Source organism: Aquarana catesbeiana, linkage group LG03 (assembly GCF_042186555.1).
Source record: "Aquarana catesbeiana isolate 2022-GZ linkage group LG03, ASM4218655v1, whole genome shotgun sequence".
Classification (NCBI taxonomy): Eukaryota; Metazoa; Chordata; class Amphibia; order Anura; family Ranidae; genus Aquarana; species Aquarana catesbeiana.
The window spans coordinates 615,962,406-615,980,718 of NC_133326.1; the positions used below are offsets into that span (position 1 = coordinate 615,962,406).

The following is an 18,313-nucleotide window of genomic DNA, read 5'->3' on the forward strand; positions in this document are numbered from 1 at the left end:
TTCTTCCCAGCGGATTTGGGAAAACACCCCCACTGCTCTGACATTTGGGATTGGTGGGGTTTTTGCCTTGGCAAACAACTGTTACCTTGATCATTTTTGTTATTTTAGTAAATAAATATCTATTTTTATTGTTTTTTAACCGGATGTATCATATCCTTAGTGCCTATAGTATATGGGGGAATTTTGGTTTGAAAGCTTTCAAGGGGCCGTATACTAGAAGGTATCTCATTGACTTCAATTTTGAGATGTCTTCATACTGTTGCCTGTGCACCCAAAGAAAATGTGTTTTTTCACCTAAGGTTCTGTTTTTTATTTATTTTTTGTTTTGTGTTTTTTTGTTTTGTTTTTTTTACTCAAACGAATGAGTTAGGATTATTCCCTTTTCATGGCAAAAGAGAATGTTCCTTAAAGTAGAACTAAAGGCAAAACTTTTGATTTCTTTTTGGCTAGAGTAGGGGAGGTTGTACCCCATTAGGGAGATTCCCCTTTACTTCCTGTCCCATAGACAAAACAGAAAATGAGACAATTTCTCTAAAATGAGGGAATCCATGTTGTTCACCAGCGACGCTAAAACCAACCCCCCTAAAAGATTTCCCTTCTATCCATGTTCTGATGACAACCCAACATGGATGTTGTTCACAAAATTGGGATCTTTTTTTATTCTCAGTGATAAAGGTAACAGAATGAAAAGAGGGGTGAATCTCCTTAACGGGTACATATAGCAATAAGGACAGTCCCTCTCCACACTATCCAAATCTTCTTCAAAAAAAGATTTGCTTTTAGTTATACTTTAAACATGTTTTGTCATGATAAAGCTATAGATGTCGCCATGATATTTTTTATTTTTTTTTATTTGTGTGCATGCTTCAGAGCTATGATACTTATTGCTTCTGCATTACTTTGTTAGCCACAGACCAGGATCAAACTTACAGGTCAGGAGTTCTGTGATTTCAGGTCAGTTGCACACTTAATAGTAATGAGCGGTGAGGGACCTGGAGCTAACACCTGGCGGTTCAGGATTTATTCAGCAAAAAAATAGTATTTCAGATATGTGTAAAGGCTGGTGAAGAACATTTTAATTTGTATATCTTTTTTTTGGATCCAGCAACAAGATTGCCCTGCTGAAGTTCCTAGCTCTGCTGTCATCCCCCAATATGAATTTAGTTGAAATGCCCATCAAGGAGAGTTTGTCTTCCTGCTTATTGACCATGAAAATAGGTGGTGCTGGGAACTCGGATGCTGAACGAAACCTCCAATTTGGATAGGCCACAATTTTAAATAAGATGCAGAGCTTTTCAGGCAGGCTTAAAATGAACCTATGGCCAGGCTAGATATATATCCTTAGCAGAGGATAGCAAAGGTAAAGTAGCTTTAAATCAAGCCTTCACTGACCTCCTATAGCTGCATACTCAGTAGAGCAATTCATCAAAATTTTATTAAATTATCCCTGAAGTCCTTTCAGCTGTTTTCTCATCAGCTTGGCTCCCCCATCCCAGAATTTCTTCTCGGTTTTTATGAGAGATTAGAAGGCTGCCAAGTCGCTGACAAGAGGGGAAGTCTGATGGGCTGAGCTGCTGAGAGAAAGATTTCACTGCTGGGCAATTTGAGGATGAAGCACTGGAAATTGGGCTGTGTAGGCTGTTGACACTTCACTCTATGGGAGGTTCACTACAAAATGTTAAGGGGAAGTCAGAGTGATTGTGGCTGACACATGCTGACTGAATATCTCCCATCACTGAATCCCCCCCCAGTTCCTCAAACTGCTTGGTGCTCCCTTTGTCTTTCTCAGGTAATTGCACTGCTGGTATAAGGGTGGTGGGTACAACAATTGTCTTCTCCTTCTCACTTTTTTTTTTTTTTTTCCTTTCTTCTCTATTCTCCACGGTGATCACTCCCTTGTCCCCTGTGTTACAGATAAAGATGAGTGTTCTCGGGATAATGGGGGTTGTCAACACGAGTGCACCAACACTCAGGGCAGCTATTCCTGCCACTGCCGGAGCGGTTTCACCCTGCATGAGAACAAGCATGACTGCAAAGAGGGTAATCTAGCCTCACATGTGTGTTTACGTTATGTATGTTGTCCACTCTGTGCACTCCTGTTGGAATTTACAACCTCATTGGTTTTCACCAGTGCCAGCCTTTTGCAGATGAGCAGAACATTGTCATAAGTGGATGTGAGTTGTGCCATAAAGGGATTTTTGTTGCCAATGACTGTCTGTCTTAAAACTGAACTAAGCCCATCAGTTTAACTGTTTCCCAAAACAGTTACACACAGGCATGCCTGTGAATGTTAATTGTCACAATTACTTGTCATCTTATTCAGATTGTCAAGCCATCAAATTACTGCTGTCATAACTAATCAGATGTGCAGCACCATGGCAACTCCAGGTCAAACAGAGGCTAAGATGGCAACTTTTTTGTCTGTAAAGGTAAAGAGGGTTTAGTTCCACTTTTAAATTAAACATGGAGAGAAAGAATAGATGCTGGTCACCCAATAACTGAGCCTTCGGTAGGGAATCAACCATACTATGGAACATCCACAGATACTTTTTGTGTCTCTAATGTTCAATAGGACATCTACCTCATAACATTCAGTGATGACCCACACTTCAGCGTAAGGAGTAATCCGTTTTTGTACCATCAAGCCAAAAAAAAAAAAAAATAAATTCTCAAGACAATGCAGGATCTTTTTATTGGGTCTCATTTACACTGCATATATTCACAGCAACAGACATATGTATTTTGTCTCCTTATTGATGGGTTTCAATATTTCTATACACATTTTTACACACCCTTCATCATTGGGTCATTTCCCTACCATGGGTGTCCAACCTGAGGCTCTCCAGCTGTTGCAGAGCTACAAATCTCAGGAGGCACTTGATTACTGTGTACAAAGTGTATTATTTCACTGCCATGCCTAATGGCACTAAACATGGAGAAAGGCTGAGGTATTCCTTTAATCTGGAGCTCCATCCAAGTTTTTTTTTTCAGTTTTGAACAGGGTGGGAAGGTTTCTGTGTCATTGCTGGAGGAAATTTTCCTTCTCCTCCCTTCTGCCCAACCGGAAGTGACCTGAGAGTCCTTCTCCCATCTGGCCAACGGGAAAAGAGTATTTTGAGATGCAGCAATAAAATCCTGAACCAAGTCCTAAGCTTTGAATGGAGTTTCACGTTTAATAACAGAAGTTCTTTTTTTGCTGGGGCTTTTTAAAATGCAAAACGGTGTTTTTTTTGGTTCAGTAGACTTCAATGGAGAAGCTGTAGAACAGCATGTAGTGCGTTTTTACCAAGATTCTGCCAGGATTTGTGTTTTACATTTTTTAATCTGCTCAACGACAAATTTGCCCGAAAAAACCCCCATTTAAAAATGCAGATCATGGTTAAAAACACTGCAGAAATGCTCAAAAGCAAACTGCATATGTTTGAATGAAGCCTAAACTACTATGAAGATGAAGAGAGGAAAATCTGTTAAGTCCTGTCCTAGTGTGACAACCATGGTTCCCTCCGTTAGAATGTTGTCACTTAAGGGCGGGCAGTGTGCCATCCTCATGATTAGCTGGTAAAAAAAGGCTAAAAATGAAAACTGATGCATCCACCGCATCGATTGTCTGGTAAGCTACAACATATTACATTTTTTTTTTCTTGGGTTTAAATGGCTTTAACTGCCTTCCAGGGTCTTTCTTTCCTTGCTTATCAGGGCTAACTTTGTTTTCCTCATTTCAGCTGGTTGTAACCACAAAGTGATGGCCAGTAATCAAAACATCTCCAGCCCTAACTGGCCAGACTCCTATCCAAGTAAGAAGGAGTGCACATGGCAAGTGACAGCCACAGCAGGACATAGAGTCAAAATGGTAAGGCATGAGCCACTTACACCCTCCTAAGTTGATCAAATTGAAGCCCAATATATCATTTGTCTCCGAAAAAAAAAATTGAAAGTAATTCCATCCAGATGTATGGAGCATATGTTATCCCTCTGTTCTCAGGAAATCTTACTTTGGTGTTAACTCTTTTTGCTCCTGCCATGATGTATATATTACTTACACAGTTCAAAGACAAGCATCAACTGTATTTATTATATCCATTATACTATTGGGATCATTTTCTAATGCAACCAGCAGAGTACATAGTAGTGTATAAAAATGACTGTGCTACCAAAAAAGGCAGATAGCTGCTAACACTACAACGTGACAAGTTGTGTAAAGCTGTGTATATATAAAAGTGCAGCGCTAAGAAAATTGTGCATGTAAATGAAATACAAACACAATAAGTTGTACATGTTTTGCACATTGTCCTTGCCCTTAGCACTGCCTACCCTTTTCCAGGCTGGGTAGTAAAAAAAAATCTGATCACTCAAGATTGGCTGTTTTTGGAGGTTCTGGGTTAGGATGGTTAAACCTGAATTAAACATACAAGCCATCGGGTAGGTATTACATCAAGTATAGTCAGCAATGAATTCCACAGTGATACAAACAATGTAACCAGCAGCATACAATGACCTTAATGTGCTGAATTTCCAACCCTATCCCGCAACTCGGTATAATTGCTCTTTTTTTTCTTTTTTTTTTTTTAACAGTAGAAAACAATCAGTTCAACAACCCCCTTAGGAGAAGTATGTGTAACCAATCTCCCCTTTTCTGTGAAGGGCAGAGCCCCACACCCCCCCTCCCTAGGGTTTTCAACGTTTGTTTTAGAAACCAATGGGCAATGGGATAAAACTTTACATATCCTACTATGTCCTTCTAACTTGCGTATTCATTTGTCCAAGCATTGTGCTCATACTCCTGCCTTCTGGCTGAACTCTGTCATTGGGATTACACTCCTAGGTATATCTGCCACTCTAGTTCCCTTCTTCCTCCAGTGTATTCTTGGAGTCCACCCATCTAAACCATACCTTCCTGAATTTCTTAGCAGCACAGCTGGCCTCATATGTCATCCTATATAAAAGTACATACGCATTTACTACTTTTACCCACATCCCTATTGTCAGCTGCTCTCCATAGATCCAGCACCGGGCTCTACGTTTTCTTACTCCAAAGTATAAAATCCTAAGGAACAGTTTAGTGTATACATTCATCTCCTCCTGGTCAAAGACCCCCAGTAGACAGCGTAAGGGAGAACATATATTGGGTAGTCCAAAGTTATCCAAGATAAATTTCTGTCACTTGAGACCATAACGGTCTTATTCTAGGGCATTCCCAGACCATATGGTTGAAAGTCGCCTTCCGCCCCCATACATTTATAACAGACTGCAGAGTCCCTCCTATGCATTCTGTATTATCTAGTTGGTGTGTAGTACATCTGGTGAAGGTATCGAAGTTGAATCATCTTATCCGTGGAAGAGATGACAGATACAAGATCTGTATCCAGAGCTTCCTGCCATAACTCCTCAGACAGCTCGGGTACAATAGTCACCCACCTAGCCCTGGCCTTGGATATTAACCCCGGGTTCCCAGGACCCACTACCCTATAGTAGCTAGTAGGGTTGTCCCAATACCACTTTTTTAGGACCGAGTACAGGTACCGATACTTTTTTTTTCAAGTACTCGCCGATACCGATTACCGATACTTTTTTTTTTTTTTTAATGTCACGTGACAGTTGTTTTTTTTTTTTTTTTAATAGTGCTTGCTTTTTTGTGTGTGTGTGGGGGGGGGGGGGACGTTGTATGTGTGTGTTTTTTTATTTTTTTTTTTTTTTTACAATTTTTATTTTTTACAATAATATTTTTTTATTCTTTATTGTTTTTTTTTTCCTCTTCCTTTTTTTTTTTTTTTTTTTTTTTTTTTTTTTTTTTTTCAGTCCTTTTGGGGGGCTTTGGTGAGATATCAGGGGTCTTAACAGACCTCTGATATTTCCCCCTAGAGACAGAGAAAGAGACAGAGGATAGAGATTCCCCAGTCCCTTTCTCTGCAGCCTCAGCTGCACTGAGAATGAATGGAGAGAAGACAGCGGCTCCTCTCCATTCATAAACTGACACATAGTAATCACAGAAGATTACAATGTTTCAGTTATGTGAATGGACAGAGTTCTGGCTGAACTCTGTCATTGGGATTACACTCCTAGGTATATCTGCCACTCTAGTTCCCTTCTTCCTCCAGTGTATTCTTGGAGTCCACCCATCTAAACCATACCTAGCTAGAGATTTGTTTAGTTGGATCCGGGTCAATTAGAACCTTCTCCAGCTCCGTATTCTGTACTTGAAACTCATCGTTCTCAAACTGAGCCACCGCCGCATGACGGAACTAAACATAGCGAAAATGCCATGTCCTGGGTATTCCAAATTATTCCCTCAATTGTGTAAAAGTGGACAATCTGTCCTGGCATATATGGTGCAGATACTTTTATACCATACTTTGCCCATACCTGTCCGTCTGTTAATTTTAAAAACTCCAAGGATTTATTACACCACAAAGGGTTATTTGGGGATAGCCATAAGGACCCATCCTTCATCCGTTGGGGACCAAGATGGAATATTTCACCAGGAAGCCCCATGACTGACCCCACCTTCCTCCCCGGGATCCCTTTCCTGTAGACCATATTTAGTGGGAGTTTCTTACGAGGTGGCAACCGCCGCTTCCAACAAAGTAGTGGCATCAGGTGTCTGGGGGAAAAAGTTACCAGTGTAAAAAAACAATTGTGCAGTGTTGCCAACCCCCTGGAGTGAAATTTACTGGTAGGATGCCAAAATTTACAAACGGCACCAATTTTTTACTGGCAAAAACCCATGAAAATTGCTGGCAGAGCCGCATTTTTTACCGGCGCTGCAAAAAAAGTACCTAAAATTACTGTTTTCAGTGCTAAACAGTGCAAGTATTAATATTTGAACTATAAACATAGCTAGTGCTATTAGCAATGTGTTTAAGTTAAACAAAAGTCAAACATATTTCTCCATTGACATGAAGGTCAGGTTACTATAACCCAGCCAGCACTGGGTTCCCCCTTACAGTGAAAGGGAACTCTTATGTAAAGGGGAACGCTGCAGATCATGATATAAGGGAGACCGCTGATGCAAGGGGAGGCTCTGGTGACCAGAGACCACCTTATATCAGAGTCCAATGCATTCCCTTTACATCAGAGTTCTCACTTATATCAGGGTCTGCAGCATTACCCTTTCACTGTAAGGGGCAATCCTACAGACTCTGTTGTAAAGGGGAATGCCAGGAACTCTGATGTGGGGGGCACTCTGGTGATTAGAGCAGAGTGAATACACCAAGGTAAGGGGCTCTGATTTTCCTATGGTCTCCTCTCCACAGTCCACACATGTCTGACATGTCCGTGATCCCGGCGGCGCTCCCACTCATAATTCCTTTCCCGACTCAGACATGATGTAGGAAATGGCCAGAGGCTGCGGACAGGATACAGGAACAGGAGATGGTCAGGGGCTGTGGGCAGGAGATGGTAAGGGGCTGCGGACATGGTAGTTTCCTCCACTGTCCCCCTTCATATTACTATACCTGTCTCCACATCAGTCAGTGACAGTATCCGCTTTCTGTCACTCACTGTGACTGTGTCCCTTTCATCTCTCCAGTCACAGTCAGGCACAGTGTCCTCTACCGGGCCAGCTTCACCCCCCCCCCCCCCAGTAATGTTCTCCTGTGTTCCATCATGTGGCTCCTCTCTGCACCATTGCGCTCCCCCTGCTGAACCGCCAAGAACGAGTGCCAGCTTCCGTTGAAAAATGGCACCAGGCGGCGACATTATGTTACTGCGCATGCCCCGCCCAGCCGAGCTTGTACTATCTTTCCCGAGTCCTGCAGGCTTCGGAACGGCGCATGCACAGTTGCATGGCCGGCCCGCAGCCATCTTTTTTACGGGCATTGGCTGCCCATAACGGACATTCACGGGCACCCCAAAAATGGGGTGAAATTTACGGGCTGCCCGTAAATTAACGGGCGGTTGGCAACACTGCAATTGTGATGTAAAAAAATAGCAGCGCAAGTCCAAAAGGGCTAACCACTCATTGTAACTGGTAATTTTAGAACAGCTAGAGAGACACACTGGGGGCTCGTGATCCCCACAGAAATCCTACTATAATAGTCAATGTTTCTTAAAATCTGAAGTGCCATAAAGACTGGGGAGTTCGAGAGGATATAGAGAAATTTAGGGAGAAAAATCATCTTAGACAAATTTATGCGTCCCATCAATGTGATCGGCAAATTCTGCCATTTCTGTACCGTCTCTCTAAAAGCCCTGATAATTGGTGACAGATTAGTCTCCAGAAACCGTGAAATAGGGAGCTGTACCACAACCCCTAAATATTTGAAAGAAGTAGACAAAGGAATGGGACATTCAGATGGGAGAACCACTGCATCTGTAGGAAAAAGATATGATTTCGTCCAATTAATTCGAAATCCGGAGTAATCTCCAAATTGCTGAATCAGCCTGAAGATACAAAAGCATGTCATCTGCATTGAGTGACACCCATTCTTCAAACTCTCCAATTTGCAGACCTGACAGTAGGAGTAGATCTCAGCTTTACTGCCAGGGGCTCTGTGGCCAGAGCAAATAGGGGGGGCGATAGTGGGCACCCCTGCCTAGTTCCCCTGTATATAGGAAAGGGATCCAAGATAATGCCATTAACCTGCAGTCTGACTAGCAGGTCTGTGTACAACAGCCGCATCCAGAAGATGACAGATCCAAAGCCATAGGATTCTAAAAGGCTGAACAAGTATGCCCACTCTGAGTCAAAAGCCTTTTTTGTATCTAGAGAAGCTACTACTCTTGTCCCGGAGTTGTCATATACAGTCTGGAGGTTCACAAAGAGTCTCCTAATGTTCATCTGTGCACATCTCCCCTGGATAAATCCCTTCTGATCCGCATCCACCAATTTTAGGATAACTGTTTGTAGCCTTCCTGCAATTTTAGCCAGAATTTTGGTATCCACATTCATCAGGGAGATCAGGTGATAGGAGTTACACTCCGGAGGGTCCTTTCCACCTTTAGAAATCAGAACCACCAGCGCTTCCCTCAGAGGGTGGCAACCTACCATCCAACCTAGCCACATTAAACACTCGCAGCAGGCGATGGGCCATACTATAGCCAAAAGTGCGGTACCACTCTGAGGGGAAACCATCAAGACCTTGAGATTTCCAAGGTACAAACAAGGAAATCGACTCCTCCACAGTGATATCTGCTTCTAAATCAGCACTGTCTTAATTTGTCAACATAGGCAGTTCAATATCAGCTAGGTAGATCTCTAATGCCTCCCCCACACCCCCCCACACCCCACCCCCGCAGCAGCACAGGACACATAGTTATAGAATTGAGCAAAGATATCTAGAATGGCAGCCGAATCACAGATCTCTGTCCTGCCTTACCTGTCATATATGCTTTTAATCTACACAGGGACGTATTCTGGCCTTGCCAGGTACACCAGAACCTTCTATTGTCCCAGAACTCAAAGATGTGCCTCCGCTGTGCAAGTCTACGGTTCGGTTTGGTCAGTCAAAACAGCACGGTATTCCCTGGTTCTTACCTGTAATGTCAGCAGTCTCTCTCTAGTGGGTCCCCTAACATTCTGCTAATGCTAGCGACACTCCTGTCTCCCTCTCCTGCACTGTAGAGACCAACTGTTTTTTGAACCCGTTCACCTCCACTATGAACACCCCCCTCAGAGTGGCCTTAAAGGCCTCCCATTGGAGAAGATGAGATCCAGTATTTCCATCTTCAGCCCAGAAGTGTTTAATAGCCTCAGTACACTTATTCCTCTTGGAGCCAACTAGCCTCAATCCGCCAGTGATGGATCCCTGGCTTTGGCCCCAGATTGTGCTCCAGCAACATGGGAGAATGGTCAGACAGGGCTCTAGGTAGGTAGGACACCCCCCTTGACCAGCTCCATACCTTACCCCTCCGCCAGGATAGTGTCTAGTGCATTTCAGAATAACGGGAGTACTCCTTATTATCAGGATGGTGAAAGCGCCTGACATCCCTAAACTCGTGTGTAGACAGCCATCCTGCCAGAGGGGCTAGTGCCCCAGATGGCGCACCCAGCCGATCCATGGTTAAGTCCACCACTGCTTTAAAGTAAATATCTTCCCTTCCGCCATCTCATACATGGCCCGTAGCATGTCATCCAGATAGAATAGCGAAAAGGGAGGAGGCACATATAGATTCACAAACGTCATGTACCTATTCAGCACCTGCACCACCAGTACAACAAATCTCACTTTAACATCAGTCTTTAAAGAGGAAGTAAACCCTGATGGGTTTTACTTCCTCATTTTCTCCCTGCAAACCCTGCAAATTAAAAGCATAATGGGGTAGTATGCATTGCATACTACCCCATTATTGTGACACTTACCTGCAAATGAATATAGCATCTCATTTAGGTTGCTGACCTTCCAGGGAAAAACAGAACAATGGTTGTGAATCCCAGGCAGAATGTTACCCAGGGGAAAAAAATGTCAAAAAAAAAGTAAAGGAGAAGAAAAAAAAAATCTATATCCAGGAGAGAGAAAAGAAAACAGCAGGCACTTTCAATGCCACCTTTCCCCAGCCTATTGCTTCCTCATAGATTGTTAGGGGAGGACGAGAAAATGCTCCAGCCCATGGGCGACCGTGGGCATCCAGCCATTCTGAAGCTTCAGTAGGAGTAGTGAAAAAGTAGACTTTCCCATTTTCCGCAATGCGCAGTTTAGCAGGATATAACATACTGTAGAGCAAGTTAAGATCCCTTAGACGCTTCTTTATTGGTTGAAATGAGGCCCTCTGCTTCTAAGTTGGAGCTGAGAAGTCAGGATAAATGGACATTCGGTAGCCATTAAACTCCATCTCAGGGCCAGTCCTAGCTTCCTTCAGAATATTCTCCCGGTCACGGAAGTGTAATACCTTTGCTATCATAGATCTGGGAGGTGCTTCCTTTGGCGGAGCTCGGCCCGGGACACGGTGTGCCCTTTCAATAGCAAACACTTTGATCTTCCTCCTCCACCCCCTTGCCAGCTCTGACTATGCGGTCATTCAATCTGTCCAGTGATCTCATATTCCCTCTGGGGTCTGAGACTCACCCGGTCCGGTGGAGGAAACGCTGGCTGTGAATTCTCCCCAGATCTCTGGAGCGGCGGCCATTCCTCTTCCTCCCTGTCACCAGTGCCATTTTAAGAGCACCAGGCAAAGCGTGCCAGTCATTCTCCCGGCATTTTGGGCCAGGGGGGCCCGTATTTGACCATCCTCGGAGGTCCCAGCACACATCCACAGCAGCTCGGCTCCAAAATCGGGCGCTGCTAACACAGGATCAGGTAAGGATCAAAAGCCTGCAGACAGAGCTCTGTCCCTGCACTCCTCACATGCTGTGCGCCAGCTCCGCCCTATACTCTAGTCTTACCTTCAGGAGTTGTACAGGCTCCTCCCTGTGCCGAAATGCTTATGCTGACTTCACTGAGTAGGAGGTGTCAGGAGCGCCGCCGAGGCACCCCAGAAGAGGAGGATCGGGGCTGCTCTGTGCAAAACCCTTGCACAGAGCAGTTAAGTATAACATGTATGTTACTTGGGGAAAAAAAAAAACTTCACAAACACTTTAAGTATTCTGACCTTTTCCCCTGTACTGTGTTGAAGCACCTCTGGCAGCCATTACAGCCTCAAGTATTTTTGGGCTTGATGCGACAAGCTTTGCACACCTGGATTGGTGGATTTTGTGCCATTCTACTTTGCAAATCCGCTTAAGCTCAGTCAGGTTGGATGGGGACCGTTAGTGGACAGACATTTTCAGGTCTCTCCAGAGCTGTTCAGTATGGTTCAAGTCAGGGCTCTGGCTGGGCTACTCTAGGACATTGACAGAGTTGTCCCTAAGCCGCTCCTGTGTTGTCTTTGCTGTGTGCTTAGGATCGTTGTCATATTGGAAGGTGAACCTTCAGCCTAGTCTGAGGCCCTAAATGCTGTGGAACAGGTTTTCGTTGAAGAGATCTCTGTACTTTGCTTCATTCAGCTTTCCCTTAACCCTGACCAGTCTCCCAGTCCCTGCTGCTGAAAAACGCCCTCACAGCATGATGATGCCACCACCATGCTTCACTGTTGGGATGGTATTGGGTAGGTGAGGAATAATACCCAGTTTCCTCCAGGCAGAAGGTTTAGAATTGAGGCCAAACAGTTCAGTCTTGGATTCATCAGAAGTGTCAGTCCTTCAGGAACTTTTTTTGCAAACTCCAAGCAGACTTTCATGTGTTTTGCACTGAGGAGAGGCTTCCATGTAGCCACTCTGCCATTAATCTTAGATCGGGGGGGGGGGCTACATGGATGGTTTTCCTTCTGGAACTTTGTCCCATCTCCACACAGGATTTCTGAAGTTCAATCAGTGACCATCGGATTCTTGGTCACCTCTTACTAAGGCCCTTCTCCCCGATTGCTCAGTTTGACCAGGTGACCAGCTCTTAAGAGTCCTGGTTGTGCCAAACGTCTTCCTTTTGAGAATTGTGGAGGCCACTGTGCTCTCGGGAACCTTCAGTGCAGCAGATTTTTTTTTTTTTTTTTTTGTAGCCTTCCCCAGATCTGTGCCTTGCAGTAATCCTGTCTCTGAGCTTTGCAAGCAGTTCCTTTTTGACCTCAGGGCTTTTGCTGTGATATAGTATGCATTGTCAGCTGTGAGGCCTTTTATAGTTAGCTTTATGCCTTTCTAAATCCTGTCCAATCAATTTGTGTAATTTACAATAGGTGGACTCCATATCTCGACAAATCAAGAGAAATGGGAAGTACCCAAGCTAAATTTCAATTGTTGCAAAGGGTCTGAATACACGTGTGTGTGTGTGTGTGTGTGTGTGTGTGTGTGTGTGTGTGTGTGTGTGTTTTGTTTTTTTTGTTTTTTCTGTACATTTGCAGACATTTTGAAAATTTTGTTTTCACTTTGTCTTTGTGGGGTGCTGAGTGTAGATGATTGAGAAAAAAAATGAATCTAAGCAATTGTACTATTAGGCTGCAACAAAGTGAAGGGGGTCTGCATACTATATGAATGCACTGTACATAGGAACTATGTATTTAAAGTGCAAAGCTCTTTTATACCACCTAAGAACTCATTTTATGGCTCTCCGCTTCATGCAGAACTTTTTCCTTTTTTTTTTTTTTCCAGGTGGTGAAGGAGGTAGATCTGGAATCCCATCAGGAATGTATTTATGATCATGTTGAGGTTTATGCTGGCACTGATGCTCAGTCTCCTGTCTTAAAACGGTTATGTGGCAGTAAAGTCCCAGAGCCCATCATTGCCCCAGGGAGCAGCATGTTTGTGAAATTTGTATCTGACAATTCCGTGCAGAAAAAGGGATTCCTGGCAGAGCTGACAACAGGTGAGTAGCATCGACAAGATAATTTGTTGGCTCAATATCATTAGAAAAGCCACCTCTTACTTGAATTTAGGTTTTTTAGGGTTTTGACACAGTGATCAAAATCATTACAGCATTGCAGACATTGTTTGCTAGTCACTCTATACCTGTCCGGAGGAATCGTAATATGCTTTCAAATGTAAGCAGCAGAACTAAGGTCCATTTTCCACAATTGCCAGGCTCAGTCTGTGCGATGGAGTGAAAATTTTGTAGGTTCAGTAGCGCCTTTTTTTTATAATGAGCTGCTTCAAACTGTGAGGTGCCAGTTAGGTTTCTTGGGTAAAGTATATGGAGGTCCACCAGAGAAACTCATTATGAGGCGATTTCTGGTGCATTTGCATAAAACTGACCATTCCCATTACCAGGGGCATTGCTAAGTCTACAAAAGATCTGGGGCTGGAGCAGCAGCGAAGTTGAGTCATACGCTTGGGCAGATACAAAAATCTCTCTCTCTCCCTCCCTCTCTCTCCCTCTCTCTCCCTCTCTCTCCCTCTCTCTCCCTCTCTCTCCCTCTCTCTCCCTCTCTCTCCCTCTCTCTCCCTCTCTCTCCCTCTCTCTCCCTCCTCACCTGCTCAGGAGCTCTGTGTAAGAAAGTTCCTCCTGACTCTGATATGGGCTCACACACTGTTCTCCTGGCTCGGCTGTCAGTGAAGCACGGAGTGCAGACTCATTGAGCGTGCCATGGCTGTGTAGGACAGCGCTATGTCAGGCAGCCCAGGACACACTCTCACGGTAGGGCTGGCCCTGGACTCGGGGCTCCAGCCTCAATAGCCACCCCCTAGTGATGCCACTGCCCATTACTATCTGATCTGTTAGGTTTACCAAAACTGTAATGTTAAGGTCATCAATAACACATATCTAAACCTAAAATCAAAAATGTAATGTAGTGCAACTTACCAGTCCTTAGCTATGGTAGTTGTATTAGTTTTCTTTTTTCAGACTAGGAATATTTTCAGCAAGTACAGAAAATTTTACGTGAATACATTCCCTCTGTTCTCAGCTGCATAAGAGCTTGTGGGAGGAGAAACAGCAGTACACTAATCTTCCTAATGAAAGACTGTACAGAGGGGATGAATCAGGGCAAGTCTGATCGTTGATGGGAAGCGGGCTGAGTTCCCAGCATAGCTTGAGAACTGACCACGCTGTTCTCTCCTGCTTAGCGTGGTCAGTTTATAATAGGAAAGCAGAGCGACTGGCAGGAACACGAGTGATTTCACACAAAGGAAGAAATACAAAGAACAGGAGACTTTCTCATACAAGTACATTGTACAGCAGGGGCATATATTGGGAATATGAAATGCTGGGGTTACAAACACTTTAAATGTGTTAAATTTTTGTTTTTGAGTTTACATGTGCTTTAACACCCGCATTTAATTTCTTCCAATAAGGCAGGCTATTGCACTACATAGATCTAAAGATGACACTACAATCAGATTTTTACATATATAGTCAGAATAGGGGCTCATTCCCACCTATGTGTGCATTGCAGGGAGAATGGCAACATGCACAAGTAGATGTGAACGGGCCCAAATCTTTTCCCTTTTTAAAATGGTTCTAAAGTCTAATATTTTTTTTTTTAACTTAATTCATACCTTGCATTAGGCTGGGTTCACACATATATGGATGCGGTTTGGAGTCCGGTGTGTTTCTGTTCACAGGTTCAGGTGCAAATTTTTTCCTGAATTTGCACCTGTACCGGACCCAAAAACGCACAGTACCATTTTCAAAACTGCACTGTGGCTGCCCCGCACATGTGTCAACCGGCTCCATTGAAAGCCAGTCGCATTCACATGCGTTTACAAGCACATGCAATTCACATATATGTGAACCCAGCCTTGGGGTAAAAAAAAGTCCTGCTAATCATGCCCCCTCCCTAAACACCTACCTGACTCCTACACCAATCTAGCACTGTCCTGTCTGCAGCACCGCTACTCCCTCTTCTTGGTCTTACAAGAGACACTGAGAGCAGTGGGAGACATATGCTCCTGCTGCTGTCAGTCAAATCCTGTGAGGCTGGAGCAGGGGATGTGGCTGAACTGTGCTGTGTGTGTCTATAGATTCACACAGCCCAGCTCTGGAGCGCACACGTAGGAAGGAGACTGGCGGCTGGGGAATGAAAAAGGAGGCAAGCCACGCTCTGTGTAATGTTGCACAGTGCAGGCAAGTATGATCTTTTATACTTAAAATAAAAGCGTTAATATCACTGTAAAAACATACTAAACTGCAGTGCATAATTGAGAACCAGGCACATAGGATAGAATGGCGTTTCTACTTGAAATGCATTTCTAGGCAGTACAATTGCGTTATTTTGCTTACGAAAAATAGACACATGACTAGGCCACAAGAGTAGGATATAGGGTACATAATGTAAACTAGCACTCGAGATTATACATTTCCCAGTTAGCCGGAGAACACCGTATAAATCCCTACGAAGGGCCTTTGTATTGGCCAAGGAAGACTAGTCTGGGCTATTCAGCCTGCTGTTTTAATATACTATAGTAACAATGATTTTTTTTTTTTTTTGTCCTGAAAAAACTGGCAAAACCCTTTTTGTGCTTTAGCTTTTTCCGGGGGCTCCCCCACAACCCCAACTGGTCTGCTAATTGATCTCGACTCAGTAGTCCAGAGCATTTGGAATGTGCCAACTTTTTTCAGCTAGGATGCACGGCGACACAGAGTCTGCAGTTAATAAAAAGTCTTTGCATTGTGAGTTTTCTGCCAAGCTTGAGAAAACGTGAGAAGTGCTGGATGTCTTAGGCCACCAGAGCAGTGACCAATTAACAGAATTGCAAAGGGAAAGGCGGGATACCCCTGCCTACCGCCAACCACTAAGGCACAGGAGGCATTATCCGTTTCTTTTATTTAATTGAGAAAACCTTTAACCCATCCTGTTAATTCCCACAATGTTTTTCAGTAAGCTCTTGATGTTGACACTTACTGGGGACCTTTGATGTCCAGCATTTATTACCATCACCAAAAATACTTGTCTTCTTATTGAATGGGTTCCGGGTTTCTCTTAATCAGATATTTTCCCTGTCCCTGTTAGTGGATTTCTAATATTAGGTAAAGACTAAAACAAAAAACAAAAACTACAGGGAACTATGTAGAGGAGGAGGAACCATGTAATTGTTAGGCCAATTCCACTTCGTTCAGTGATTCCATGATGTGGAATCTGTTGCTCTGGTGTCCAGAGGTGGTTATTCCCATACTCATCCCAACCCTATCTATATAATCCGGTCATGTGTCGATTTGGCAAACTGCTAAAAATACAGATGAAATGTATGTAAAGGAACTGTTTTGCCTACTAAAGAATTTGTATTTCTGTACACCCAGTCTTGACATTTTACATTCTGCCACACTGCACAGCCCTATCTGGCAGAGGAGGAGACCTGCTAGATAGGGCTGTGCATTTTTCTCTTCTGTAATTCATAGACACTTACAGGTCTCCTGCGCCCCACTCTGTGACAGGATAGTAAAAGGAGAAACGCCAAACTGATCAGTTTAGCTCTCACTCTCCTCCTATTAGCATGTTTCTTGTAGTGCAGCACAGCCAATTGGCTTCTTGTACTGCTTCTCCCTTCTCCACTTTGAGCCCTGCTGTACAGATACTGCATGAGGCTGATACCAGATAGACCTATTTTATTGTGCTGCTTTTATTCAATAACTCACGTTTTAAGGGTGTATTAATAAATACAGATTTTCTTAAACGTGTCCCTTTTTTTTATATCTGCCTGGAGTTCATCTTTAACAAGACAGAGGAATTCTGTGAGAGTAATGACTCAGCAACTGATATCTATTGTCCAAAGAGCAGTGTGAAGACTAGATTAGATATGTCACCAAAAATGGATAAGAATGTTGCCCTCATCCCTAATGTAAAATTGCTCATTGAGGTTCCCCCATAGGAAAATTGGGACTTTAAAGGCAACTGGATATTCTAGAAAAAACTATGAATTTAAAATTCAATATATTTTTATTTAGTCAATACTTTAAACAGTAGTCGGTGCATGGGATTGTTGCAACTGACTCATTAATAACAACAGTAACATAGAAAATGAAATATCAGAATACAAAATAACAAACATAGTCTCCTAAAGAAAATCTACAAGGAGAATGCAAGTATAAATATACAAACAAAGTTTGGTCTCCTCTTGAAAGAGAAAAGAAGCCCGACGTGTTTCAGGAGTTTGTCCTTTCTTCAGGGGCTTGTTAAATAGACAGGTGTGCATCTATAAGAAAAACGAATCATCAGGGTTGGACAATGCAAGGACAGGAGATAAGAGGAGCATCGGTCAGATAAAGAAGAAAAGTTAATCATAAAACCCAAAAAAAAAGGGGGGGGGGGGGGGAGAGGGGGTAAAAATAAGAAAATAACTAAAGATGATAACCTGATATAAAAAACCTGAACGTATTTGCTGATGAATGTTCGCTGGACAGAATTGGACAAGGATCTGATCCAGAAAGGAGAGTTGAGGTAATCCACTATAGTGGGGCAAAATGATATAGCCTTTAGTAGGTATAGATTGTATATGGACCACAATGTGCAGTGTGGCACTAGATAGTGCACTATCATACGGGTTTCAAAATTTGCCTATGGTATACCTGTATGATCAGAAAAAACGAAAGTTTAAAAAGTATCATATATAGACTTCCCTTCAAGGAGAAGAAAATTATTTGGCATAAGCAGGTGTATTTAGTCTAAGTATTGAACATAGATATTGGAACACTCAATTTTGTATATAAATTTGTATGTTTAGTCTGAGATAGACCCATACACTTGATTTCAGCATCAAAATTATAAATTAAAACAAACGAAAAAGAAAAAAGTGACCCACTCTTAAACTCTTAAACTGGTCATGATTATGAAACCACAAAGTATCTCTGTGGAATGGATTATTACTTAATTGTGGTGTAGTAAGACTTCTAAATAATTAGTCTATTGTGTGTCCAAGTAAAACAGAATATCGAGTGCCAATAGATTTAACAATTATCAATTTATCAATTATCAATTAACA

The 18,313-nt window shown here is 43.0% G+C and overlaps 1 protein-coding gene across 1 annotated transcript in view; it reads left to right on the forward strand.

The window, feature by feature from the left end:
• BMP1 (bone morphogenetic protein 1) overlaps positions 1–18,313 on the forward strand; it is a gene marked incomplete in the record, with an annotated part of 156,797 nt that overhangs the window by 100,863 nt on the left and 37,621 nt on the right. Inside the window, 3 exon segments of the mRNA XM_073622269.1 lie at positions 1,915–2,040; positions 3,723–3,850; positions 13,052–13,265. Of these exon segments, the coding sequence (XP_073478370.1) occupies positions 1,915–2,040; positions 3,723–3,850; positions 13,052–13,265 (468 nt within the window).